Here is a 27,998-nt window from a genome sequence, read left to right on the forward strand (position 1 = left end):
TTATTGGCTACGTTGGTGCCAAGAAAGGTTGGGCTGTAGATAAGCGGACTATCTCCAGATGGGTTGTCTTGTGTATTAAAGCCTGTTATTCTCTGGCAAAAAAGGAGCCTCCAGTGGGCTGCGCGCACATTCCACCAGGAAGACAGCTGTCACTACAGCATTGGGACGTGGTGTCCCCTTGCATGACATCTGTCAGGCAGCTGTGTGGGCCTCGCTGCACACTTTTACTAAGCACTACTGCCTGGACAGCCAAGTCCGGAGACACTGCTTCTTTGGCCATTCTGTTCTCCAAGACTTCCTGGTGTGATCTTGGTTCACAGACCCACCACCGTGGTTGGTATTGCTGGGGTATCTATTCTAAGGTAAGGAATCTATCCCTACGTGTTTCTTTTAGATGAACAAGTTACTTACCTTTGGTAACGATATATCTGTAAGAAACATTAGTTAGTGATAGATTCCTTACCGCCCCACCCATTCTCCCCGTTTCTGTGAACTGATTTCTAGGGTTAGTACCGCACGACCCCACCTACCGACGCGCAGGGGTACTGCTGACGAAAACTATTCGGATCCAGCCTGACGCCTGGGGGTAATTCTAAGGTAAGGAATCTATCACTAATGTTTCTTACAGATATGTTGTTACCGAAGGTAAGTAACTTGTTCATTATACCCCTCTATGGGACTCCCATACAAATTGCATGCAGCCTGCCATTGTAGACTGCGTGTCATGGTGCAAACCATGAATTAAAACACGGCATGGCACACTCACTGTGTGCCATGCCAAAGTCACTGCATGGAACATATGTATGTCACCCTTACAGCAGGCCTTCTACCCCTAAGGCTCGGTTAATTATATTACATGTGTGAGCATATCTGCATGAGCTGATATGCCCCTATGCTGTCTAATGTATGTACTGGGAACTGGGAATTACAGGTTTCCCAGCTATATGATGGCTTCACTGAAACCTATGGTGTTTAGTATCAAACACCAAGTCTTCATAAATCCATATTGATGCTGGTAGTGGTTACATTAAGATATGAACCCAGAGGGCTCATTAGAGGTGCCCCCTGAAAACCAACCAGCCACTTAGTGTACTGGCTGACTGGTCTCTTCCATTCTGCCACCATAGGCGTTTCTGACCCCCTGCAGGTGAGAGCCCATGCTTTACTAGGCCAGAAACAATGCCTGTTCCATTGGAAGGTGTTCACACCTCCAGCAGAATGGCCGAGATTTAGCATGTGAAGCCCCTGTCGCCTTTGAAATGCGACCCTGGCTTCACCCAGACTTGGTAGATACCACCCCCTGCACTGAGGCCCATCTGGCACCAGGACCGGTGGAAAATTAGATATGCATGAAGCCTTGTTGCACCACCAGGCTAGTCACACCCCAGTGGTGTAACGAAACCTGAGGGGTCCCACTGCAAAGTACATGAAGGGGCCCCCCTCTGGACTCAATCGGGAGCTCTCAGACCAGAATACTGATCTGATGGGCCCCCCTGGACCTCGGGTGTGGAGGCCCAACACTGCAGGGGCCTTTGTTATGCCACTGTCACTCCACTAAGGTGGGCAGGCTGATGTTCTCCACGAAGGAAGGATTTCACCATCTTGAAGTTGGTGGAATTAAGAAGTCTGGGACAGTGTTATGCCCACACCCCACATAAAGTGGTCGTATAGGGGCTGTAGTGACCCCAAGGATAAGTAGCCCATTGGCTCGTACCCGTCACTCTGCTTAACGCCCCAAAATTCAGTATTTAGGTGGCCCCTTGACAGGAGAAACTCTGAGTTGTCTGACTAAAGTATTTAATGTCTAGCCCGGACACCCACACCGCCGAGACCGACCTGCCAAAGTGGTTCTCCCACACCAGAGAGGCCATCACAGAGAGTGGCCCTGCTGTTTTGTTTTACTTCCCTCTGTATGTCTGACCAAGAGATGCCTTCGCACCGGAAAAACCAACCAAAACCCTCTGCACCCAAGCTCCCTGCCTGGGTCCATGAAAACCGAATGTGCCACACTGTTTCTAAGACACAGACGAACCAAGCCCCCTGTTGAAAGCTTCCGCACTTGTCCCCAAGTCCCTCTTGCAGCCTGTTTCTATGTGGCTCCCCCTACTTTGCCAGTGATGTAGCCTGCAAGGCCAACAACCCTTCCAGCACCTCTGCACCTGGACAATCCAGGGCAGGTAAACCCGAACTGCTGGTGGATCTTGTGACCTCGATCCCCCAGCACTTTAAGTCCTAAAGGGGACTTCCAAAATACTATTGCAAATATTTGTATGCAGTGTGTTTTTCTTTCTCCATAAGAAAGCATTACTGAGTAAAAGCACATTGGTCTATAAAAATTGATAACTCAAAGTACCTATTTAATTTTGACGATTGTGGTTATTTTTCAAAATTGGTCTTGAGTTTCTTCTCGAGTGTGTCTCATTACTGACTCAGTGATGCACAGCTCTACTTTCTGATAAGCCTAAATCGCTTGCCCACACTGGCACAAAAGAGATCATTTAGGATTATTAATTTAAGCCCTGTAAACCTATAAGTGTCATCTGGACTTTCTACATAATGTACCTCAGTTTGATACACTACATGAAAAGCCAGCTTCCTGCAATAGACTAAGGGGTAATTGTATATAAAAGCATGTAACATTAGGTAAAGTTCAACCATAGCTAATGTGAAGTATGTAGTTTACATCCCTACTAACCACTAGGTACTAAAGTATTTAATCCTGGGGCATCGTAATTTGGTTGTTTAGTGCCACAGTTGTATTTTGTAAGTGGCCGTTCTCAAGATGAGAGCTATTTATAAATAATGAATGGACATTTAGCTCATGAATATACGTATTCTGGGTCATGAGAATCTGTTCTCTTTTCAATCTCTACACTTATAAGAGTTGCATATGTTTAATCCAGATCGGAATGCTCCTCCTGTGTAACCAATTATACCCAGAAGTGCACAAATACAGTTTGTTCTGAAAATGCCACACCTCTCTGTATTATAAATATTAATTATTTTAAATCGGTAAAATGGTTCATAGTTATATTAAATATTTTTGTTGCAGATATGAAATGCAGTATGCACCACAGCCCCCTCCTGCTGTATGCCAGTTCATAAATGCTACAGAGATGACTCTCCAACGGTATGCAACAGATATAAACAACAAGCTCATAAGGCAAGTTGAACGACTTAAACAAGAAGCTGTAACTGTGTCCGTTTGTGAGGAGCAGCTGAAAGAAATTGAGCGCTGCATTAAGGTGTTCCTTCATGAGAATGGAGAAGAGGGATCCTTGAGCCTGGCGAGTGTTATCATTTCCGCTCTCTGCACACTTACAAGGTGAGTTTGAAGGCATCCTATTTTAATGGGGAAGGTCCTGAACTGTCTCTTGTATTTTGTATAGCCACTTGATGGCACTCTGTGCAGTTTGTACCAACAGTGTGCTTTTGTTTTCACACCATTTAATTGGGTGTCGATGGCTATACAAAATAAATGCCTACAATTAAATGTTATTGGTTATGCTTTGTATACAGGCGTAATCTGATGATGGAAGGCGCGGCTTCCAGTGCTGGAGAGCAGTTGGTCGATCTTACATCAAGAGATGGTGCATGGTTCCTGGAAGAGCTCTGTAGCATGAGTGGGAATGTGACTTGCCTGGTACAGTTGTTGAAGCAGTGCCAAATCATCCCTCAGGATTTAGATATCCCAAACCCAGTGGAAGCCTCGGAAGCTGTTCATTTGGCAAATGGAGTTTATATCTCTCTTCAGGTAAGTTATTTTGTTTTTCTTCTGACTTAAAAGTTCAGACAATGACAGAAAAGGGCATTTTCACTTATTAAAGCATAAGAGTACAATTCTAAGGAACTTAATTCATAATGTAGTTAATGGTCGTGTAGCTAATGGTTGAATTGGTAAATAACTTAGTAAGGCTACAGGAATTCCATGAAAAGGTAACACGGTTATGGTCCTTTATTAAGAAAACAAGGTCTTATTCATGTTTCTCTTAATGTAGATTGAGACGAGGAAGCACTTTCATACCCAATATTAATTATTTTTTTACTTAGGAGGGATTTCCTCTTATTTTCGTCAATTTCTGTTTTTTTAGACCTACCTTTCCCATGTTTTAAAGGAAACACTTCTGTGTTTAATGGAGAAAAATGTTATGGGTGGCAACAAATAGAGCTGTCAATTCAGAAAGTTTGCATGGTTCGGTTTATTTATTTATTCAGTTATTGGTGTTCATCCTCAACAAAGAACCTTCACAATCATAACCACAGTCCATGTGATAGAACTGCTTTCTCAAGGCTCAAAACAAATTTACTAACCACTAAATGTGCCCGAGCTGGAAAAATGATTTTGATCCAGCTCCAAATCATGAGGCATGACCCTCGAAAGTGGTAATGTTTTCCTATGGGAAGAACATACAGTGCATAGGGTAACTTGCAAACAACTTACAGGACTAAAGGTAAGTAGGGGTCAAGGTCCTTAGAACCACCAGCAGTTTTGGTTTATCTGCCCTGGTGTGTGGGGTGCAAAGGTACTGGTCGTAAGAGTAGCCTCAAACACTACAGCTGAAATCTATGGAGAAACCTATAAGCCGAAAAGTGCTGAAAGTGGGGACTTGGGGACATGTCAGTTGGAACCCAGAAGGAGACTCTGTTCTTGTGGGGCTCTTGAGCAAGGGTGATCTGTCTGTAGGCTCAGAATATGAGGCTCGCGTGCAGAGGTGTTTTTTCCGGTGGGTCGCTGGAGTAGGAGGCTCTCACTTTTTAGGTTGAAGTGGAGATTGGCACAAAACAGGACAGCACGTCCACTCTGTGGTGACCTTGGTGAAACTGACGTCCCCTGGGTATTAGTGCAGGGTGACTCCTCTGAGTCCTAGCATCTCCAAACTTGGTGGGGAGACGGAAGTGACCTCCTGGAGCACTGTATCCTCCTCCTGGGCAGCTGCAGCATCAAGGACACAGTGGTCAGCTGTTCGGTGAAATGGATGTTGCAGTTGGTGCCTGCAGGCAAGTGACTCCTCCACTTCAAGGGAGATGCTGATAGGTTGGCGAAGTGCTGGCAGCCCTCCGAGGCTCTTGGAGGATGACCAGCTGCAGGACAAGTCGGGTCTTTGCAATTGTTGACACATAAGCTGGCATGCAGGGTTTGGAGCAAAGTCAACAGCTAGTCCACAGTTCTTGGGGTCTTCAGCTCTACTTTGTCCACCTTCTTTGGTCAGGTAAGTCAGGTTCCTGGTGGGGGGGTCACCTAAATGTATTTTATTTATTTATTTTGCACAGTTTTATATAGCGTTGGCTAGACCCGGAGGTATCAGAGCGCTTTACATGAGGATCCGAGAGTTACAGGATACATAGTTGCATCAATTTGTATCTAAGAATCACAGAGGGAGGAGGAGAGGGAGAGGGAGGGAGAGGAAAGGAAACACAAATGGGGAGACGAGGAAAAACAATGTCAGAAGACCGGCTGGGTAGGTGACGGCCAAGGGGCCAGACTCCTCTTTAGCTGTATAGGACAGGTCCACCGGGCATCGGCCAAGGTTGCTCGGTCTCTGCGGAGGATACAAACAGTTTTGGTATCCGCCCAGGGGGCGTCATCGACCTACCATCGAAGGGGAAGAGAAGGAGACACAAATGGGGAGACAAGGAAAAACAATGTCAGATGACCGGCTGGGTAGGTGGCGGCCAAGGGGCCAGACTCCGCTATAGCTGCATAGGACAGCTCCACCGGGCATCGGCCAAGGTTGCTCAGGCTCCGTGGTAGGTACAAACATTTTTGTTATCTAGATCAGTTGAACCAGCGAGTTACGGGTTACATAGTTACATCAGTTTGAATCAAAGAATCACAGAGGGAGGCGGAGGGAGAGGGAAGGAGACACAAACGGGGAGACAAGGAAAGCAAAGACAGATGACCGGCTTTGTAGGTGACAGCCAAGGGGCCAGACTCCTCTATAGCTGTATAGGACAGCTCCACTGGGCATCGGCCAAGGTTGCTTGGGCTCAGCAGTAGGTAAAAACAGTTTTGGGGTCCGCCCAGGGGGCGTCATCATAGTTCCATCAAACGCATCCGGTGATTCTGACTGCTGGGTTGGAGTTTGAGATGGGCGGTGGGAGCATATACTGATCCACGTAGAGGCCTGTTTTGCTGCACCCAATGCTTAGGCGCCATCATAGAAACAGCTTAACAATAATACCAAAATACCTTTTTTGGTGGCATATATGCAGCTCAGTGAGTTCTCCCCCTCCGGTAAGCGGCTTCTTTGCGTATGAGGCACATCATGGTGTCTATCTGGTATGTAGAGGCCATGTCAGTAGCACATTGCATTAGTTGTGAACCAGGGCGGCCATCTTAATGTCAGGCATGGAGTGTGGCTCTGTGTATCATATCTGAAAGAGACACGTTAGTGATAGATTCCTTACCTTAGAATATCCCCAGGCGTCAGACTGGATCCGGAAAATTTTGCGTAGCAGTACCCTTGCGCGTCGGTAGGCGTCGTCTGCGGCTCCGCGTCCGTCGTCGGCGTCGTGGGCGCCGTGATGACGTCGTCGGAGTATATAGACGCCGCCTCCGCGTGCTGACGTCAGTTCTTCTTTTTTCCGCGCCAGCCAGCGCAGATCTGGAAAAAGCAGTTCCCTGGTCATTTTTTGACTAACTTTTTGGATCTTTTTGATCTCTTTCGAAGTCTTCACGACTCCGACGGTGCCGTTAGGGATGCCCGGATTCAAGCACTGCGGCGGTTGCGAACGACTCATGTCGGTTACGGATCCGCACCGACTGTGCCTGACGTGTTTGGGCGTCGACCATGACGACGAGGCCTGTTCCGACTGTCGGGCCCTCTCGAGGAAGGCCAGGCGGGAGCGGTCCCGCAGGCGACTCGAGATCCGCCAGTCGGCCCCGCGCCGTGTGAGGTCCCGGTCCCACGGGAGGTCGAGGGACAGGTCGCGGGGGCGGAGCCGTCACAGCTCCGGGAGTCGGCGCCACTCCTCCGGGTCCAAGTCGTCAGGTAAGAAGCATAAGAAGTCGAAGAGGCATCATCGCTCTTCCGACTCCCCCCGACGCTCGCGCGATGCGGCCGGGGGTTCGGGTGACACCGCCCACGCGGCTCCTCAGGAGTCGCGGGCGCCGCGTTCGGCTCCATACCCCCCGGTCCCTGGGCTGAACGCGACGCCGGAGGAGATAGAGTGCTTCCTCATGGCCATGAGGTCCCTTTCTTCTCCGACGGGTTCCGCGGCGCCTTCGGGCCCAGCGAACCCGTCTGGGGGCCCTAGTGGGTCGGGTTCAACCCCGACGCCGTCGGGTGCTTCGGCCTCGACGCCGCCGGCGTCTTTGACGCCGGCGCCGCAGGGCTCTGCGATCCCGACGCCGCCGCTGCCCTCGGGCTCGGCGCCGCAGGGTTCGGCGGCCCCGGCGTCGTCGGTGCCTTCGGGTCCGACGCCGCAGGGTGCCGTTCAGCCCTCGTCGGGCGATGGAGCGTCCCCGGTGGACCTTACGACCCCCCCGGGGTCGGTCCGTGTGGTGTCCCCGCTGGCGTCGGTCCCGGCCGACGCCGCCCCCAATACCTCCTCTCTATGGGTCCCGACGTCGGGACGGCGCCAGTCGGCGCCGGTCCCGACGCCGTTCGGGGATTTCTATCCCTACGAACCATCCTCATTCACTAACGACCCTGAGTCTCAGGAGATGAGGGAAGAGGAGGACTGGGAGGGGTCTGAGGACCCTCTGACAAGGGAATGTCAGTCTAGCATGGACTGGACAGGAGACCTTGGGGAGGCCAGTGGCCTGGACACCTCTCCAGACACTGGATTCGTCTCTCCTCCCTCCGTGGCTTCGGAGGAGGGCGCTACGTATAGTGTGGTGTTGATGAGGGCTGCTAAGGCCTTGGGCCTTGAGCTCCCCGTCGCGGCCGTGAGGACTAACCTCCTCACAGAGGTCCTTAAGCCGCAGTCATGCTCCATGGAGCCAATGCTGCCGTTTAATGAGGCCTTGTCGGACGTTCTGTTGGGCACTTGGTCCAGGCCCGCTACAGGTTCGCCTGTAGATAGGAACGTGGCCAGACGCCACCGCCCGGTTCCGGGCGACCCATGTTTCCTGTCCACCCACCCCACCCCCGAGAGTCTGGTTATCCAGGCCTCTAACTCCCAGACCGCCTTCCCGTCAGCGCCCCCTGATCGGGAATCCAAGAGGTACGAGGCCTTTGGCAAAAAGGTCTTCTCGTCCCTTAGCTGTGGACTGCGGTCTTCCAACACCGCGTGCCTCTTGGGCCGTTACACCCATTCTATATGGGAAACGGTGGCGGAATTGCTGCCAGAGTGTCCGTTGGAGGTACGGGCCAAACTCGGCCAAGCCCTGGTGGAGGGCCGGGACGCAGCGAAATATTCGATCAGGTGCGGACTGGACACCACTGACTCGCTGGGCAGAGCGATGGCTACGACGGTGGCGATTCGACGCCACGCCTGGCTTAGGTCCGCCAACTTCTCGGCTGATGTCCAGAATACACTCATGGACATGCCGTTCGATGGCCGTCGCCTCTTTGGCGACAAGGCAGACCACGCGCTCGAGCGCTTTAAGGACTCCAGGGCTACGGCCAAGTCCTTGGGCCTCTCGGCCCCGCGCCAGCAAGTGGCTGCTTTTCGCTCCTTTCGTGGCCACGGAAGGGGCGTCCCCACGCGTGCCGCCAGCCACTCGCCGCAAACTGTCGTCCAGCGCGGCGGCGGCCGTGGAAACCGCCGTGGAGGCGGTCGGGGAGGCAAGCGGAGCCAGTCCACACCTGCCCCCGCAGCATCCGCCTCAAAACCCTCCTAGTCCGTGCTTTTCGGCCCATGTGACGCCAGTGGGAGGCAGGGTTCGCCATCACCACTCTCACTGGCGCACAGTCACTTCGGACAGGTGGGTGCTGCAGATCGTCCGAAGGGGCTACTCCCTCCCCTTCGAGATGACCCCTCAAGCCATGCCACCGCAACACCACCGCGTATCGGGGGATCATTTGCGGCTCCTGCAGGAGGAAGTTTCGGCCCTCTTGGCCAAGGGGGCCATCGAGCGCGTTCCTGGGCCAGAAGTAGGACGTGGTTGCTACTCCCACTACTTCCTGGTACCCAAGAAGGGCAAAGGGGGCCTACGCCCTATCTTGGATCTGAGGAACGTCAACGGCTTCCTCCGGAAGGAGAAGTTCAAAATGCTGACACTGGCTCAGGTCTTGGCTGCCCTAGACCCAGGAGACTGGATGGTAGCGTTGGACTTGCAGGATGCGTATTTCCACATCCCCGTCCTGCCGGCCCACCGGCGTTACCTGCGGTTCACGGTAGGCCACGAGCATTTTCAGTTTACCGTGCTCCCCTTCGGCCTTACCAGCGCCCCACGGGTGTTCACGAAGGTGATGGCGGTGGTCGCAGCTCACCTGCGCAGGTTAGGGGTTTCAGTCTTCCCCTACCTAGACGACTGGTTGTTGAAGGCGGGCTCGCCCCAGGCAGTCGTCACCCACCTCCAGACTACGGCGGATCTCCTACACAGGCTGGGGTTTTCCATCAATGTGCCGAAGTCGCACCTGTGCCCCTCTCAGAAGCTCCTTTTCATCGGAGCGGTTCTCGACTCGGCGCAGTTTCGGGTTTTCCCGCCCGAACAGCGAGTCCGGGATATTCAGGCCCTGATCCCGATCTTCGGGCCGTTATCCCGGGTTTCGGTCAGGTTGACGCTGCGGCTTCTGGGGCTGATGGCCTCCTGCATCCTTCTGGTGCATCACGCTCGGTGGCGGATGCGGGCTCTGCAGTGGGACCTGAAGTCTCAGTGGGCCCAGCACCGGGGCAACCTTTCCGACCATGTCCTGATCTCGGAGGGCACTGCGAGACAGCTGCAGTGGTGGCTCACGGACCGCGATTGGGTCAACGGCAGATCCCTCTCCCTTCCCCAACCGGAGCACGTAGTTGTGACGGACGCGTCCCTCCAGGGCTGGGGTGGCCACTTGGGAGAGGCGGAGATCAGAGGACTCTGGTCTCCGGCGGAATCCCGGCTCCATATCAATCTGTTGGAGCTGCGGGCGATTCGTCTGGCACTGAAAGCATTCCTCCCGTCTGTCCGAGGGAGTGCAGTGCAGGTGTTCACGGACAACACCACCGCCATGTGGTACTGCAACAAACAGGGCGGTGTGGGGTCGTGGACCCTCTGCCAGGAGGCTCTGCGCCTCTGGCAGTGGCTGGAACATCAGGGCGTGACTCTGGTGGTTCAACACCTGGCAGGTTCTCTGAACGCCAGGGCGGACGAACTCAGCCGTCGGTGCTCGATGGATCACGAATGGCGTCTGAACTCGGACGTGGCGCAAGGCCTCTTTCTGCGTTGGGGAGAGCCTTGGTTAGATCTATTCGCCACCGAAGAGAACGCGCAATGTCATCAGTTCTGCGCGTTGGAATTTCCAAGGCGGCACTCGCTCGGAGACGCTTTTCGTCGCGAGTGGAGCTGCGGTCTGTTGTACGCCTTTCCGCCTATACCTCTTCTGCCCAGAGTGCTGAAGAAGATCAAGCGCGATCGGGCACAAGTCATCCTTGTGGCTCCGGACTGGGCACGAAGGTACTGGTATCCCGAGCTACTCAGTATGTCTGTCGATCCCCCGGTTCGTCTGCCTCTTCGGGAGGACCTTCTGTCGCAGCAGCAGGGGACGGTCCTCCACCCGAACCTGTCCAGTCTCCACCTCCATGCATGGAGATTGAGCGGCGGCGGTTGAGGCCATTTGACTTGCCTCCTGAAGTTTGCAACATCATTCTGGCAGCCAGGCGTCCCTCCACAAAAACGGTATACGCCTGCAGGTGGAACAGATTTGTGGCATGGTGCACAGCAAAGGCTGTGGATCCTCTCAATGCCCCTCTCTCTGAGGTTCTTCTCTTCCTTCTTTCTCTTGCCCAGCAGGGCTCTGCTCTGGGCACTATCAAGGGCTATCTTTCGGCTCTTTCAGCCTTTCTGAGGCTGCCTGACCAACCTTCTTTGTTCAAGTCCCCAATAGTTAACAGATTTCTGAAAGGCATCACTCATACCTTTCCTCCGGTTCCTTTCGTGATGCCTCAGTGGGACTTGAATCTGGTTCTCACTTTTCTGATGTGCGCTCCCTTTGAGCCACTTCATAACTGTCCACTTCGCCTTCTTTCTTTGAAGACTGCATTCCTGGTAGCCATCACCTCTGCCAGGAGTGTGAGTGAGCTCCAGGCTCTTTCTTGTAAGCCTCCTTTCCTTTCAGTCCATCCGGACAAGGTTGTTTTGAGGACTAGGCCCTCCTTCTTGCCTAAGGTGGTCACGGCCTTCCACATTGGGCAGTCCATCACATTGCCCACCTTCTTTCCGCCTCCGCACCCCTCGAGAGAGGAGGAGAGGCTCCACCGTCTGGACCCAAAACGTGCGCTCTCATTCTATCTGGATCGCACACGCCAGTTCCGGGTGGATGATCAACTCTTTGTTGGGTACGCGGGCGCTAAGAAAGGGAAAGCGGTGCACAAGAGGACCATTTCTCGATGGATTATCATGTGCATCCAGGCGTGTTACTCCTTGGCTAAGAAGGAACCACCTGTTGGGCTGCGGGCTCATTCCACTCGAGCCACGGCCACTACAACTGCCTTGGGCCGCGGTGTGCCCTTGCAGGACATTTGCCAGGCTGCTACGTGGGCGTCGTTGCACACGTTTGCGAGGCACTACTGCCTGGACAGTCAAGTCCGGAGGGACGGCTACTTCGGCCGTTCCGTTCTCCAGGACTTTCTGGTGTAAATATTGGTTCGCAGACCCACCACCACGGGGATGGTATTGCTGGGGTATCTATTCTAAGGTAAGGAATCTATCACTAACGTGTCTCTTTCAGATGCACAAGTTACTACTTGTGTAACGATATATCTGTAAGAGACATTAGTTAGTGATAGATTCCTTACCGACCCACCCATCCTCCCCGTTCTGCGAACCGATATCTAGGGTTAAGGTCATCCCCTTTCAGGGCCCTAGTTTCTTGGCACCAGTGTCGGTTTTTGTCATGGCTCTGCGCTTCTGGCGCGGAAAAGCTGTGGCTAAGAACTGACGTCAGCACGCGGAGGCGGCGTCTATATACTCCGACGACGTCATCACGGCGCCCACGACGCCGACGACGGACGCGGAGCCGCAGACGACGCCTACCGACGCGCAAGGGTACTGCTACGCAAAATTTTCCGGATCCAGTCTGACGCCTGGGGATATTCTAAGGTAAGGAATCTATCACTAACTAATGTCTCTTACAGATATATCGTTACACAAGTAGTAACTTGTGCTTCACTGCAGTCTGCGCTCTTGTTGGTGAGTGGGGCGGGGGGGGGGGGAATCAGGGGGTCTCCACTAGCCTCTAAAACGGGTACTGCGCCTGTATCTCAGTCACCCGTGGCCACAAGTCTTTTAGGCTCTCTCCCTGCAGGTGCCATTTTGGAGCCAAGGCCGCTAGTCTCACCCCAATCAAAGATCTGGGCCTTTAGCCTCAGTAATCTTCAGGGCCGGGGATCATCCTACTGAGCTAACTGCAGGCATCGTGTGTGGCATGTGCGGGCCCCCCCTCCAAAGCTCACCTTCTATGACGGTGTGCTTCCGGGCCCCTTTGTTGGCACCAAGGGCTGCTGGAATGTTGCAAATAATCTTACAAAGTCCGTAAGTAGGTACTCACAGTTCGCAGAGTCCACTTCAGGGCCTAGGCAAGGGATCCACTCAAATATTGCAGCCTGTATGCTGTCCAGTCCCCTGTCCTACAGAACTGCTAGTCCAATCCTGGGAGACCGTCTCCAATCGGTGTCCAGCGAGGCCTCTTCAACCTCTCACTGCGTCACCCCCATTGCACTGGCACCGCTCTGCACCTTTCCTCACTCCGCCGGTGGCTCCGTCGGCACCAATACCTCCAAGCGCCGCTGGCTCTTCGCTCTCCTTCTGCCTGCATTAAGGGGAGTGAAGAGTAGCAGCCAACGGGCTCCTTTCCTATCCGTCCTATCACCCTTCTCCCTGCTCTGGGAAAAATAACAGAACAGTTAGTCCATAAAGAACTTAAATCCTTTCTGGAAACCCACAACATACTTCATCCTCAACAATCTGGGTTTCGGTCTAAACATTCAACCGAAACTGCCTTAATTGAACTGACTGACACCATCAAAACGTTGCAAGACCAAAGGAAGAAGGCCATTCTGATCCTGCTTGACCTCACGGCAGCGTTCGACACCATATCCCACCCCATCCTGATCAACAGATTAATGGGCATCGGCATCTCTGACTCAGCCCTATCATGGATCAGATCTTTTCTCAGCGACAGGTCCCAAACTGTCGCCCTGGGCCCTTATCAATCTAAAGAGAAAATGGTCTCCTCCGGAGTTCCCCAAGGGTCCATCCTAAGTCCCCTCCTTTTTAACACTTACCTTATCCCTCTCCTCACCCTGATTGAATCATTCGGCATAACTGTCACCTCATATGCCGATGATACTCAGTTGATCATCCCCCTAGACGACAACTCCAACAATGCAGAGCTCAATCTTAAATACTGCCTAACTGCTGTATTCCAATGGATGGACTCCAACCACCTCCGTTGCAACTCCAATAAAGCAGAGATTCTCCCCATCGGAAAGAACACCTCTTTCTGTCCTGCCCTTTGGTGGCCTGATAAATCTGCTGCCCCCCCCCCCCAGACCGTCACTACTGCTAGAAACCTCGGTGTACTTTTTGGCTCTGATCTTTCATTTGACCATCATGCCACGACCGTGGCCGGCAGATGCTTCGGCATAATCAAATCCCTCAGAAAGTTTTTTGACTTTCTTCCCCTAGATGCCAGAAAAACGGTAACAGTAGCCCTCATTCTCTCGCGCGTGGACTACTGTAACGGCCTCCTGGCAAGGACCAAGAAGTCCACCCTCTCCAAACTCCAAAGTGTTCTACACACTGCCGCCCGCCTTGTCTTAAAATTACCTCGCAAATCCTCAATCTCTTCAGCCCTAAAAACCTTGCATTGGCTTCCCCTGCACAAGAGAATACTTTTCAAGATTCTCATTGTTGCCTTTCGGGCCTTTAACAAAACGGGTCCTATTTATCTTACTAGACGCTTCCCACACTACAACCCGAGTCGTTCCCTCCGTTCTGCCCAAGAAAATTTCATGTCCTCCACCAGGTTCAACCTGAAGTCTAAAGGAGGAAAAACTCTAAGCTCCCTGGCTATCAAAGCCTGGAATAGCATGCCCAAACACCTAAGACATCAGACACTTGAGAAACCTTTTAGAAAACTTCTCAAAACATGGATTTTTAACCTTCCCGACGACTGGACCAAAGCTTCCATCTAGCCTCCCCCCTACCACTCTGCGACCTGGCCTCAAGGACTTTCAGCGCCATGATGCTCCTTCCGGAGCGAACGCCGCGCTTTATAAATACCCCTCCAAATATCCAAATTTCCCTTAAGATCACTATACCCCTCTATGTCCACTTCCTGTGGGGAGGTGGAATAAACCTGTCCCAGCGTTCCTAATTCCACCAAAAACAAGATGGTGGAATCCTTTCATGGAGCATATCAGGTAGCCCACTTTAGGGGTGTGACTAGCCTGGTGGTGCAATACGTCTACTGCTTTGAAGCCCCTGGCCTTGATATGCAAAATCACTAGTCATCCTGCTGCAGGAGGTGTGAACACCTTCCTCCGGAGCAGGCACTGTTCTCAGAGAGAGTGGGCTCTCAAATGCAGGGGTCAGAAACAAGTCTCTGGTGGCAGGTTGGACAAGACCAGTCAGCAAGAACACAAAATAGTAGTAGGTTTTTCAGGGTGCCCCTCTAAGGTGACCTCAGGATGCATTTCATAATAAATCTCACATTGGCAAAAGTACAGATTTACCAACATAATAGGTTTCAGCCATCATGTAGCTGGGGCACACTTAATGACCAGAATCCAGTACATATACTTAAGATTGCTTCCCTGTTCACTTGTACCGTCTAGTAAATGGACTAGACAGCCCAGGAGCATATTTGCTCAAGCAGTTATGTTCTCACATGTAATATAATGTATCCTTCCTTATGGCTACAAGGCCTGCTAAAGGGGTGACTTGTATATATTCCATGCAGTGACTGGCATGGCGCACAGTAAGCGTGCCATGTCGTGTTTTTCATATTTTGCACCACAACACGCAGTCCGCAATGGCAGGTCGTATGCAATTTGTATGGGAGTCCAATAGGGAGACATAATACAAGCTACAGCCAATAGGCTGTATGGAAAGTTTCCAGTGAACAGGAATAAACACGAATCTGATGTACCAAAAATAACTACTCCTCGTGATTGTATCAGAAGAAATGTGGAAACACTTGTATATATGACATTACTGTGACTTACGTGTGCTAAGGAGTGTCGTAGCTTTTGTAAGGCTTGTGCCGCATTTGGAAGGATTAAGGTGGTTCCTTCTACCTTTTAGCACCGTCAGATATAGCCTTTAAAGTCAAATCAATTGTGAGATTTTCTAAGTGGCGCCAGCTAACCTATACCAAACCACTGCTTGTGTTTAACTATGCACCAGGGATACCACTTACTAGGGACTTACAGGAGTGCCAATGTGTCTGCCAATTAGACCATTTTACCTTGTTTTAGGGAAAGAGCACTGGTGCCTGGTTAGCAGAAACCCAGTGCATATCAGTTGAAAAACATCCAAATTAATGGGGAAAAAGTGGGGTTGACCATCACAAAAAGGGGCACTTTTCTTCTTGGTAGGTGATGGGAGGGGTTAAAAACGCAACAGAACAGCAATAAATAGATGGTCAGTTACTATCACATCTAGTCATTGCTAAAATTTCTACGAACAGCAGGATTTTATTTACATGTAGGGTAAATCGGACAGTTGGTACCCTGACAGACAGTTACTTTACTTTAACTATTGATTGCATCCATGATGCTAGTCAAAGAATAGGGTGATAAATTACTTTGTTTTCTTTCTGCAAGTCACTGTAGACACTCCTGCGATCAATGCCCACTTCTCAATTTTGACAACAAGCATATACTATTTCTAAGCCCAACAAATAACTGGGAGTTATGCACAGAAAGTAAACCATTCCTGTACACATGCCGCCAAACAGGAGGATTTTATACAGCATTCTGAGACGAAAACTAAGCAAGATTCATGTTTCACTGGCCCCAAGAGGTGTGGGCCAAATGTTTGAGCCCATAAGTTTCTAAAGAGTACACCCACTGTAGTGTAGTTCCTATATTCCCAATAGGCTCTGCGCATTGGAATAATATATTCAGTAGTGTAGACGTAGGACTGAGGTCGACTAGGTCTCTACTGACTATATTAGACTTAAGGTTTGCCAGCTAGCTCAGAGGTCACTAGAAACTTTCTCGAATAAACGAGGAGGAGTTTAACCTCCCTGGATAGACAAGAAGGGATTAGCTTCCGACAACCATATAACATGACAACTTTGCGCCCTCAAAATAAGAGTGTATCTCTAGAGTCGTGAGTAAACAATAGACAGCTATCTCACTCAGTCAAATGTGCGTACTTAGTTTCACCAGAGTGCAGAGAGAAGAGAGACGGGCGTTTTCAATAAAAGGTGTAATTTATTGAGCAGTCTTCTATCTCATGCAAGAGAAATGAATTGCCATAATTGCAATACTTAATGTAAAGTGCGTACAGTAAAAATAGTATTATGAAATAATACTGTAAAAGCATTGGTATGGTTTCTTAGCCATAAGATACTTTAAAATGGATAAAAGATATACATACATATATACATTGACTAACGTACTCAACTGGTGCTTCCAAATACGCCTACCCCGGTGTACCTGACCTAAGCCTAATACGTGGGAAGGAGTAAGTAAGTAGCAGTTTAAGTTAAGTTGGTTTTGCCAAGAATCTGACTCAAGAATTCTCTTTAAGGATTTAGTCAACTCCGTACCTGGGTAATAGAATGCAGGAGGTCCGGTATCTCTCTTTCAGGACTCGATATCCCAGCAGACCGCGAAGGCGGCTGAGAACACCGGAGCTGGATTTCTCGGCAGGAGAAAAGACAGCGTCTCTCTCAGTGCGTCAAAGAGGAGGGGCAGCGTCCGAGGGCTCTCTCATCAGCTGGGCTCTCGGGCAAGTAGATAGCTGTTCGGCTCCAAAACCACCACCGTGTGTTTGCTTAAGGCAACGTTGGTATATTTATACCTGAAAGGTGCCTAGTTTGACGTAAGGTTTGGACATAAGACGTCAATAAAGATGTCACTAAGAACTGACTGTTCCTTTAGTGTTCGCAGGAGTTTAATGACAAATCAAAACAAAAGCAAATGGGGATTTCCCAGGTTGCTGGAGGTTTGGTGTGTCGAAAGAACTCGTGCTTTCTAGGAATCCAAGGAAGTAGCTTCTGACGTGCGTTGGACTGCAAGGGCTATTTACTTAAATATGGATCTGATTCTTATGCCATTATAGGGATATTATTGATTATAGCCCTACAAGGGCATAAATTAGCAATATTGATTCAGGTTCCTAGATAAAACACCACCACCATTAACATTCACTTCGCTCCTTTCATTTTTACAAAGTTGGAGCTCACATATTCCTAGGAGCTAGATACACTAATTCAAATCTCTGCTGACATTTTAACGTTTTTCATCAGTGTCCCTTTTCAGTTTCAAGGAAAACAAATTGACAGATGTAATGTTAGAATAGGTAGCATTCAATGGTGATAATAGGTGCATAATAAGTTATTCATTGGGATGATTTGCACAATTTTTGGTAACTCCGAAAATAAACTGATTTAAAGATTGCATTACATTAAAGATTGCCTCAAGTCCGACATGGCTTTGATACGCCTAAGGCTGTTCAACCACATTACCACAAAGAGAGCATCTTGGGATTGCTAGAGCAAACCTCTGTACACTAATAAGGGATACCTAGGCTCTGCACTGTGCACATCACTTTGGTGCATTTTATAGAGAGCCAGCTTCCGACACCAGGGCCCAAGATAAAGTGTGCTACCTGCAGACATGTGGTCTAGCCTTCACTTCCATTCGCCTTCAGCTGGCAGCAGTGGCTGCATATCTTCAGAACAGACAACACATCCTCCTCTTCAGAAAACTAGTCATTTAGGCTTTCATGGATGACCTCTAGGGCAATTCCACCTCTGGTCTCCCGGCACCATCGTGGAATTTCAACATTTTCCTCACAAGACTTAAGGCCCACCTTTTTAGCCTTCCTACTCCTGCCCTCTTCAGTTTCACTCCTGGAAGATGAATTTTCTTGTTTCCATCACTTCACTCTGGCATGTTTGTGAGCTCCAGGCATTAACACAGGAAGATCCTTTCTCTCAAGTGCACATGAATAGGGAATCCCAAATTCGTTCCAAAATTGGTCTCCTTGTTCCACCTGAACCAATCCATTGAACTTCCCATTTTCTTTCCACAACCTGACTCGGTTGCAGTACGGGTTCTCCATACCTTAGATGTAAAGCGAGCCCTCATGTACTACATAGACAAGACAAAAGCATTTAGAAAGACGCAACAACTTTGTAGCATTTTCCAAACCCCAAAAAGGGAGTGCTCTATCTAAATCGGGCATAGCCAGATGGATAGTCAGTATCCAAGCATGCTATGCAAAAGCCAAAAGAGCTTTGCCTATTCTTATGATGGCAGAGGGCGATATTTTTTTGGAGTCATTCCTGATCCCTCATTTCTCCCACATGCAAGATTTCTGTACATTGAAGCTAAATATATCCTTCAGATAGCTACTTTTAACCACACATCTCCCCTTTTGAACATTCTCTATTCATCACACTGGATCCGGAAAATCTTCAGTAGTACCACTGCGCACCTGCAGGTGGTGTCATACGACTGTGCACCGACTTCATTCTGCTCGGAAGTGACATGTGGAGTCACATGTAAGCATCACCCATTTGCTTTGATATTAGTTTCTTTGTTTCCGCCTGTTTACTTTGAGCCAGTTATGCCTTAAAATGTTTTCTAAAACTTGTGTGCTAGCCAAAAAGGTAACTATGTAAAACTCCAGGGTTCAAACCTTGTAGGGACTGTCGCAAGCAAATGTCTGTGAGAAATCTTCTCCAAGTTAGCCTGTGGTGCCTGGCATTGGAGCACAACTCCAAGGTCTGCAGTGACTGCCCTGTGAATCCAAACTACATTGGCAAGCACTGGAAAACTCCATGCCATGACCAGTCAAGTTTGAAGGAAGGGTCCCGGACCAAGTCCCGCTCCTGAAGTTGTCCCAAAGGCTGATTTGTGTCACACTCTAAGTCTTCGGATAAGTAGATGAAACCTAAAAACTCTTAACAGAACTGTGGTCCCTTCCTGCCATTCAAACTCTAGAGGAAGTGTGAGACCTTTAACTTTCTCAGTCTCTGTCCCAAAGCCAATCTTCTTCTAAGCCAGCCCGATTTCCTGTATCTATCGCCACACCACACAAATCCAGGACTTTAGTGAAGCCATGCTGCCCATATTTGGCTAGTCACTGGATCATCCGATGTTCCTCTAGTCACCAAGGACCTGCAAGGACTTCATCTGGGACACTACAGGCCGGTGCACCATCAGTGCCAGTTGGACTCCCTGGATTTGCAACAGTCTCCATTCCAGGCAGCCTCTGATCTTTGCACCACTGTATCGTGGATCATTGATACTGGGCAATGAAGTGCAACCCAATGTGCTCTCTGTCTGTAGGAAGCTGGCTTTGTATGTAGTGGGCAAATGTAAGTGCATACCATGCAAAAAGTGCAGACAACCCCTATTGGTCTAACTTTAATAATTACAAGTCCTCTATTTGCGGAAGTGTGGTCTAGCAGGTTATGCTTATCAGAGGCAAATGTTAAGCATTTGTTCCACACACAGTCAATCAATGGTACACACATTCCACCAAAAATCTGAGACCAATTTATAAAAAGAACACATTTTTATATTTCAGACACCAAGATAATTGGAATCGGGTAAATACTTTTCGATTCATTGGTTTTACAAAAAATGTATAAAATACCCGAATAATTTTTGAGGTACGAGCCTCGAACACCGTAATGTTATCCTATGGGAGGAAAGACTTGTTCTGCAAGCATCTACTTGTAGTCGAAATCTGATAGACTACTAGCCGCAGATTCCTTAATGTAGGATTATCCCCAGGCGTGAGACTGGATCCGGAAACTTTTTTGCCACAGCATCCCTGTGCCGGGGGGGCGGCATCACACGACTCCGCCCAGGCGTCATCCGCGTACGTGACGTCAGCGAGGTCACATAAGTCCCACCCCGACGCGCCTACATCAGTTTTTTTGGTTTTTGCGTGCAGCGTGGATCTGGTTCATGCCCGGGCCTGTTTATGCCCCTTTTTTCCTTCTGTATCTGTGGGTACAATGTGCGGATGCCTTCGGGCTTTAAAACCTGCTCGTTGTGTGGATGCCTTATGTAGGCGACAGACCCTCACCTCATTTGTATGTGGTGTTTGGGGGAAGATCACGGCTCCACTGATTACAAGGCGTGCCAAAAGTTGAAGCCGAAGTCGCGGCGGGAGCGCCGGATAAAACTTCTCTCGGCTCGTCTGTCCAGGTCGGCTTCTTCACCTCTATCAACTTCTGCGGAAGGGTTCAGAAGCAGCCATTGTCGCTGTCGCCCCCATCCTTCTCCTATGCCGCAAGAGCGTCACTCCCCGATTGGTAAGTGTTGCAGTTTGTCCCCGAGGGCTGGTTTCTGGCCTGTTGGGGGCGTGGGCTCTCGGCGGGTGATGCGGCCCGCGTATTGTTTCCCTACTCACTGTTTCCCGGTGAGGGGGCATCGATAGCCCAGATCGAGACATACGCGGCAGCTTTGCAGGCCTCGCTGGCTTCTCCTCCTCCTTCTTCCCCTCCTGGGACGTCAGCGGATCCCTTGCGTTGTGCGGGGCCCTCTGTGGCGTCCCTGGCGCCGACTGACTCGGCTCTAGGCTTGGAGGTTGTGGTGCTGTTGGGGTGCGGCCCTTCAGGGGTCCCTCCTTCGGACCACGGCACCTCTGCTTCGCCACAAACTCCTGCGGGAGTCCCTGTGGTGTCGTGGGAGGTCGCCGGGGCTCTGGTCGCATCCCCGAGCCCCTCTCGGTCCTCTGGACAGGCCGTGGCTTTACCTGAGGCCGAGGTGACGCCGCTACGCTGCCGACTGCTGCTGGCCCTGGCGCTCATATCAGAGGTGCTTGGTTGTGTCATGGCTTCTTCGGTTGCCCTTCACCGCCATGCTTGGCTTCGGGACAGTGTATTCCCGGAAAATGTTAGGGAACGGCTGATTGACCTTCCCTTCGATGGCACTCTTCAGTTCCATGCCCTAGCCGAGTCGGCCGTCCGGAGGTTCTTGGCAGGGCTTCGGCCTCCTCCCTCTCCCTCTTCTCCCCCTCAGTGACCTGTGAGTTGGACTAGCTCATGATGATGCTTCTCCTTTTGGGTGAGTCACTCGAGTCTTCTTTGGTGAGACTGTGGTACTGTTGGCTGCTGGACGGTCCTTCTTCACTGTGTGTTTTAACTTGGGTTATCTGCACCAGGTTGGCCCTGAGATTAGGCCTCCTGTTTTTCTCTTGGGCTGCTTGACAAGCCTTCTGCTGTTTGTTTTTTTCCTGCGACTCTTTCTGTTGTCCTCTGCTGCAGAAGTTTCTTCCAAAGAGGGTTCCTATGTATTGGGACTTAACTTACCCTATGTAGGATAGTGGTAGCTGTTATATAGCTTATGCTGTGCTGGGGAGTTGTGGTTGCCTTCGAGCCTCTGCTCTCTCTGGCGTTCATGTACGTTGCTGGTGCAATTCCCTTTTGCTGGAATGGACTACCTTGGTGGCGCCCCGAGGTGTCCCTCTCCGGGGTCGCTGCGCTGTTCTCCAGGTCTGACCTGTCTGCGGCCTAGCGTCGTGGCTCTGGTACTGCTTCTTGAGTCTTGTGCTCGGCCCCTCGCTGAGGTGTGTCCGGGCTCCTCTTTGCCTTCATGTTCTCTGTCCTCGGGCTGAGATGGTTTTGTGCTCCTCCTTTTTTCTGGCGTCGCCTGCCCAGTCCTTCGCGGGGCCCCAGGGCTGTCCTTACTGCTTCCGACTTCTTTATTGCTGTCAGCCCCGTTCTGTCTGGTCTGTTGCCTTCCGACTGTGGTGGGCTCGCCTTCTTTTCCCTCGTCTCCTTGGGCCCTCTAGGTCTTTCTTCTTCCTCTTCCTTGCCTTGGCCTTGGATGAGGGTTCTGTGGCCTTGTAGGGGCTTGGGGCGCTTGGAATTCCCCGGCCTTGCACTGGTTCCTCTGTTGAGTGTGAACGGGCTTCCTCTTTTTCTTTTCTTCATCCCACACCCCTGTTGGGGTCGGTGGTGTTCTGCCTGTGAGGTTTCCCCTTGCCTGGGAGCAGGCTTTTCGCCCTGCCTGTTGGACTAGTCCCATGTGGGGCCCTCTGTAATGTCCAGACTGGTGGGGTCCTTCGCAGACCCTCCTTCCCCCTGGGTATGTCTACGGTATCTATTCTACGTTAAGGAATCTGCGGCTAGTAGTCTCTATCAGATGTACGAGTTACTTACCTTCGGTAACAATGTATTTGGTATAGACAATTCTAGCCGCAGATTCCTTAACGGCCTACCCTTCCCCCCGTTCTGCGAGGACCCTTGGCTTGGTCTTCTGCACTCGCCTCCTGGTGGGTGGCTATGTCTTCTGTGAGTGCGCTCTCTTCTTTTGACAGGATGGTTTGTCTTGTTCTTGTTCCTTTCCTCCTCTTTGGCGCTTTGGAGGATGAGTCTGTAGATTCTCCTGTGCCCCTCTGCTCTGGTTGTTCCAGGATTGAGCCTTGCCTTTCCTCTCGTCCCTCCCCTCCCTCCCTCTTTGTTACTAAGGGTCCTTACCCCTCTGTTAACCTCTGGGTTGGAGTCATCTGGGCGTGCCTTGCCCTTTGTTTCTTGGGGGGTTGTCGCACTCTGTGCTGGGGTTGCTTTGGAAATTGTCATTCCCTGTTTGTCTTGGAGCTGGTGCCCCTTTGTTGTTCTTGGTTGTGGTTCTAGCCCTGCTACATGTTGTCATGACGTTTTGCATATGTTCCATTGTCTCAAGGGGGCAACTGTCTACATGCTGGCAGGGTGCCTGCTCAGGGCTGTGCTTTGTTCTTTCCCTGCCTTTGGGTACTTCAGTGTTTGTACCTCTCCTTATGGTGTTGTTCATCTCCATTCCTTTTTCTGCTCTTCGCACACTGCTCCCATTATCCCACAGTTTGTCTGGTGGCTCCGCGTTGTGGTTCGGAAAAGTTCTCGGGAGAAAACTGACGTAGGCGCGCCGGGGTGAGACTTATGTGGCCTCGCTGACGTAGTATACGCGGGCGATGCCTGGGCGGAGTCGCGTGATGCCGGCGCGCCAGGATGCGGTGGCAAAAATGTTTCCGGATCCAGGCTCACGCCTGGGGATAATTTTACGTTAAGGAATCAGCTGCTAGAATTGTCTCTACCAGATACATCGTTACCAAAGGTAAGTAGCTCGTACGTTAGGTGGTGCCCTTTGGAACTTAAGGTGCTAGGGAGACCATGGTTTAAGAAACACCAGCAGTTTTAGTTTACCTGCTTTTGCGCATATGAGCGCAGAAATGCTGGACGGGTTGGAATGCCCTCTGATGAAGTCAATGGGCACCTGAAAACAAAGGCTGCAAGGGTACACTTGGGGACAAGTCTGACAAAACCCAGAGAGGGGCTCGACTTGTGAGGGTCTTTAAGACAAGCGGCTGCAGACGGTTGTTGTGAACCCGGGCTGTGGGGCTCGGGTGCAGAGGTGTTAGTCGGCTGACCACTTATGTTGGAGGCTCTCAGGCCTCTCTGTTTGACCCGTGAGGGGTGGGGGTCAAGACAGCAGGGCCACTCTAGGTGTGAACCTCATCGGTCCTGATGTACCTCTTCGTGCAGGTCAGCTTTGACGGTGGTGATGTCCAGGCTGGACACTTAACAATCCTTGGTTGATGCAAGTGCTCTGGTAACCAGGGTATTCGTTAAGGGGTGCTCCCGGATGGTCTAGCATCTGGTAACTCAGTGGAGAGACTGGGCTGACCTCCTGAAACCATGAAAACATTTTTGTGACATGATGTTTCTACTGTTGGTTCTGATGGCCAGCAAAACGATGTACCAACAAGTGCGGTTGGGGGCTGCAGATGCATGGGGATGGCACTTCCACCCCAAAGAAGATGTTAAATGGTTGTTTAAGCGCTGGGCAGTCCTCCAACTGTTTGGGAGGGTTCACAACTTTTTTATATACGTAGCTGAATCACTGCAAATACAAACAATATCACTCTAATCTTTTTTGAACTTGGAAAGAACCTTTTTTGCAGAGCATTACAAGTGACACTGTGTTCCATGTTTTCCAAAAGTCTGGTGTCATGTTTTCACCACTATCCCAGATGCTTGGTGATATATATACTTGTCACTATACCTTGCATTGAAGGTTTAAAGCCTGAGGTGTTGGCAATTCACCTACTATCAATACTGACCCACTAGAAACTATGGTCTGATGTATTAAGGGTTTTTACCCATTCTCTGTGGGTAAATGTGATGACACATATTAGGAAAGATTTTTATGAAACCAGCCATTTTACCTTTCGGTGAAAGAATCGAATGCAGCCAAAATATCAAATATGAGTTTGATATTTCCTGATTCTCTATAGTTTATAAAATAATTAAACTAGACCTAAAACATGAAACTAAACCCTGCATCTTTAGACCAAAGGCCACAAAATTGAAAAAGTTAAAGGAAGAAGAAACACTGTTTTAGTGGCATCCCTAAAGAACAAAACTCAAGCAGAATAATGTTAGCCAGTCTTTCTTACTGCTACTTGTATAACAAAGTTACATTGTATTGACCCCTTCAGGAAGAAAAAAATGACTTTCACTCTTTTTTCCTTTCTTTGAATGGCATTTAGTTTGCAGTTGTCCAGGTGTTTTTTCAGTGTTTATATGTTTTTACCGGTGAGGGCTACTTTTCTTTCAGTGGGGTTTTATCAGTTATTATAGGTTTACAAAGGATATAGATGTACATACGAAGACTGAGAAAAGAAAGCGTGGGGGAGGCGTACAAAAGGGTAGATGCCCAAAAGTTATTAAAACTATTAATTCAGGTGGGGATATGACTAAACCCACCCAATGGTCAGTTAACAACATGCCCCCTCGGCTGCCTAATCAAGATCAAGGTAAACTAATATTTGAGCTGCCACAGCGCCCGCCGTTGGTAACTCAAGTTCCTGATGGCCTCCTGGGACACATAGAACATCTAATGAAGTCACTGATGTTACCCCTATTTGAAAGGATAAAATTAATGAAGGAAAACTTGGGGAAACTAGAAAGAATTGTAATAGCTAAATCAAACACATTGGAAAAAGCTGTGGGTACCATACAGGACTCTGATTGTACAGTACAAGAAAGAATAGCTCCAGAACTTAATGGTACTCTAATAGTTCCCCCACAAGAAAAACAATCTAGACAGAACGGTCAACAAAAACATACTGATAATGGGGGTATTACAGAGGCAAAAAAGATAAAATAATTTAGTAGTGAGGGAGTAGAAGTATCAGGGAGGAATGGTAGAAAGGAGTTGGCAACCTCAAAACTAGTCGTAGGGGTAACTAACAAAGGAAAAAAGGTATTCGGCCCAGAGGGTGGGAAAAAGAAGCATCCTTGTATCAATCTACCCCCAGACTCTGCCCCGTATACTGTGATATTGACAGGGGTACCAGAGATCCAACAGGAAAAATTGGAAACCCACAGGGAATTGAAAAACAAAGTTATCTTCTGACTCCATAGCAATAGATCACTTCCGGGCTACACAAACACGGAAATTGTACATGTTAGAACGGTGAGCTGGTTGGGACGCAGACGTAAGGATCTGGGGGTAAAGGGGGACTGTATAATTGTGAACTTTAGGGATCCCAGGGTGGTACGGTTCATATGTGATGGGAAAGAACATAGAGGGGAGGGTGGGATCCAAACCCTTGATTTGAGCTATTTTCATCCTCTCTCAGCGTTTGGTACCCCACTTTTCTAGCTAAATAGGATAGATATGCCACATAGACGACCAAATATCACACATAGGCAAGAGTTCTGTCTCCCCTTGTTTAATCGTTTTGAGACACTTCATGGATTGGAGGGAGTGGGCTGACTGGGATGCAGCGATAAGGGCGTGATTTTAGATATTCCCATGGTTAATGGAAGCATAAAACAGGATAAGGTAACCAACAGAGATGGTAACAGTAGGGCGGATCCAGGAATAGGCACAGAGGTCTCTGACAAAGACTGTGTTGGAACTATGGTTTACAATCATAATAATTTGACCATCTTAACAGTAGACAATCCAGGTACTCCTGAACCCACTGTCATGGAGGAAGTTACAACTACAGGGAGATCTTGGTCAATTATATTTTGGAATATTGCGGGTCTCAAAACGAAACTTTCAAATCCCACATGGTTGAACGAGATCAAAGACTACGATATTGTAAGTCTACAAGAGACTTGGGTGATAGAAGCTTCGCATTTGTGCGGCTTTAAGACTTTTCACTCACCAGCAATTCCCTCCCCTTACGGCAGGGCCAAAGGAGGTCAGTGTACCTGTGTGTCTAACCTGCTAAAGTGCTGTAAGATCGAGATGGTTGTTAATACTAGGTTCTACCACATAATTAGAATTGTGATTGAACGAGACCTACACTTGGTTGTTGTAAATTTTTACAACAACTTGCCGGTGGCCGCCATGGAACAAACATTCATAAGTCTGGGTAAAGATATTAAAAGTCAGATGGAAGGGAGGGTGAAATCAGTTTGCGTAATCTGAGGTGGTGATTTCAATTGCTCCCTATGCAAATATGGTGAAAAGGGTACTTGTGGCTTAATGCTAGACAAGGCAACTAGCTTAAGCCATTTTGAGCACACTGCCTGTGGGAATCACTTAAATGAGATAATTTTTACCTGTGATTTGGACTTCGCAAATAGAACTGGCAAGATCGAGGTCCCTTTCCGTCCAACGTTTAACGGCAGAGGTGCAAATTCCACCATAGATTTTGTATTGATATCAGCCCGATACGGTGGGGAGGTGCTAGCATTTATAACTCTTGATAATCCCTTGAGCGATCATATCCCTCTAACCTGGAGATTGCACAACTAGGCAAAGACCTCCCCAATATAAGTGCCCCAAATAAAGAAGTTCAGGATATAGTTCTTAATCAGCAGAAAGGTTATACCCTTAAATGGAGTAAAATAGTACCTGAAGACCATTTGAATAAAGTGATTAAAAAATTTAATTTTAACATTAAAGCATGTCTTGAGGACAATGCGGATGATTCGGTTATCGTGTCCAATTTTAAAATTATAGCTGAAAATATTAAAAATGCCCTATGGGTAGAGACAAAAAATCCCAAGGTTAACCAATCGAGCTGGTTTGACACAGTCTGCACCAAGACCTGTACCAAGCTGAAGCTCGCTTTGAATGCTCCTATTAGAGACATGAATCTTGTAAGAAAGTTAAGAAAGGAGTACAAGAAAAATCTTAAGTTAAGGATAGACACTAATAAAAAGGAAGCATGGGATGCACTGTGTAAGGCATCGCAGAATAAGGATTCGGCCGCCTTTTGGAAAGTGGTTAATGCTCCCCTTTTTATTGATAAAGCAAAGGCTAGGGTCGAGATAGCTATTTCCGAAACTGAATGGGTCAAACACTATGAAGAACTTTATAGTGCTAAAATGAACCATGATCAAGCCCTTAATGATGACACAGAGAGGTCTGAGGTAGCACAGAGCAGGGTCAAGCTGGAACTGGGTATCGCACTGAGCGAAGTAAATAGGAGTATAAGAGCTAGTGCTGGGTAAAGATCCAGGCCCCGATGGCGTTCCAGTTGACTTTTATAAAACCAACATGGATCTTTGGGGCCCGTTGCTTACCCAACTCTTTAATGCATCCTGTTCCTATGGGTTATTATCCTCATGGTGTGAGTCAATAATAGTCCCTATTTTTAAAAAGGGCGACAGATCGAGCTACCATTGTTATCGCCCTATTTCGCTTTTGGACTCTACCATTAAAATTCTGGACAGGATAATTTTAAATAGACTGCAATTATGGACTGA

General features: G+C 49.3%; 1 protein-coding gene across 1 annotated transcript in view; it reads left to right on the forward strand.

Annotated features, from left to right (window-relative positions):
• The window catches only part of SMG1 (SMG1 nonsense mediated mRNA decay associated PI3K related kinase), a 1,828,328-nt gene that overhangs the window by 1,356,750 nt on the left and 443,580 nt on the right, over positions 1-27,998 (forward strand). The window contains exons 49-50 of the mRNA XM_086940872.1: positions 3,053-3,325; positions 3,520-3,754. Coding sequence (XP_086796998.1) covers positions 3,053-3,325; positions 3,520-3,754 — 508 coding nt within the window. The remainder of the gene's footprint in view (positions 1-3,052; positions 3,326-3,519; positions 3,755-27,998) is intronic.

This window comes from Lissotriton vulgaris, chromosome 10, assembly GCF_964263255.1.
Source record: "Lissotriton vulgaris chromosome 10, aLisVul1.2, whole genome shotgun sequence".
Classification (NCBI taxonomy): domain Eukaryota; kingdom Metazoa; phylum Chordata; class Amphibia; order Caudata; family Salamandridae; genus Lissotriton; species Lissotriton vulgaris.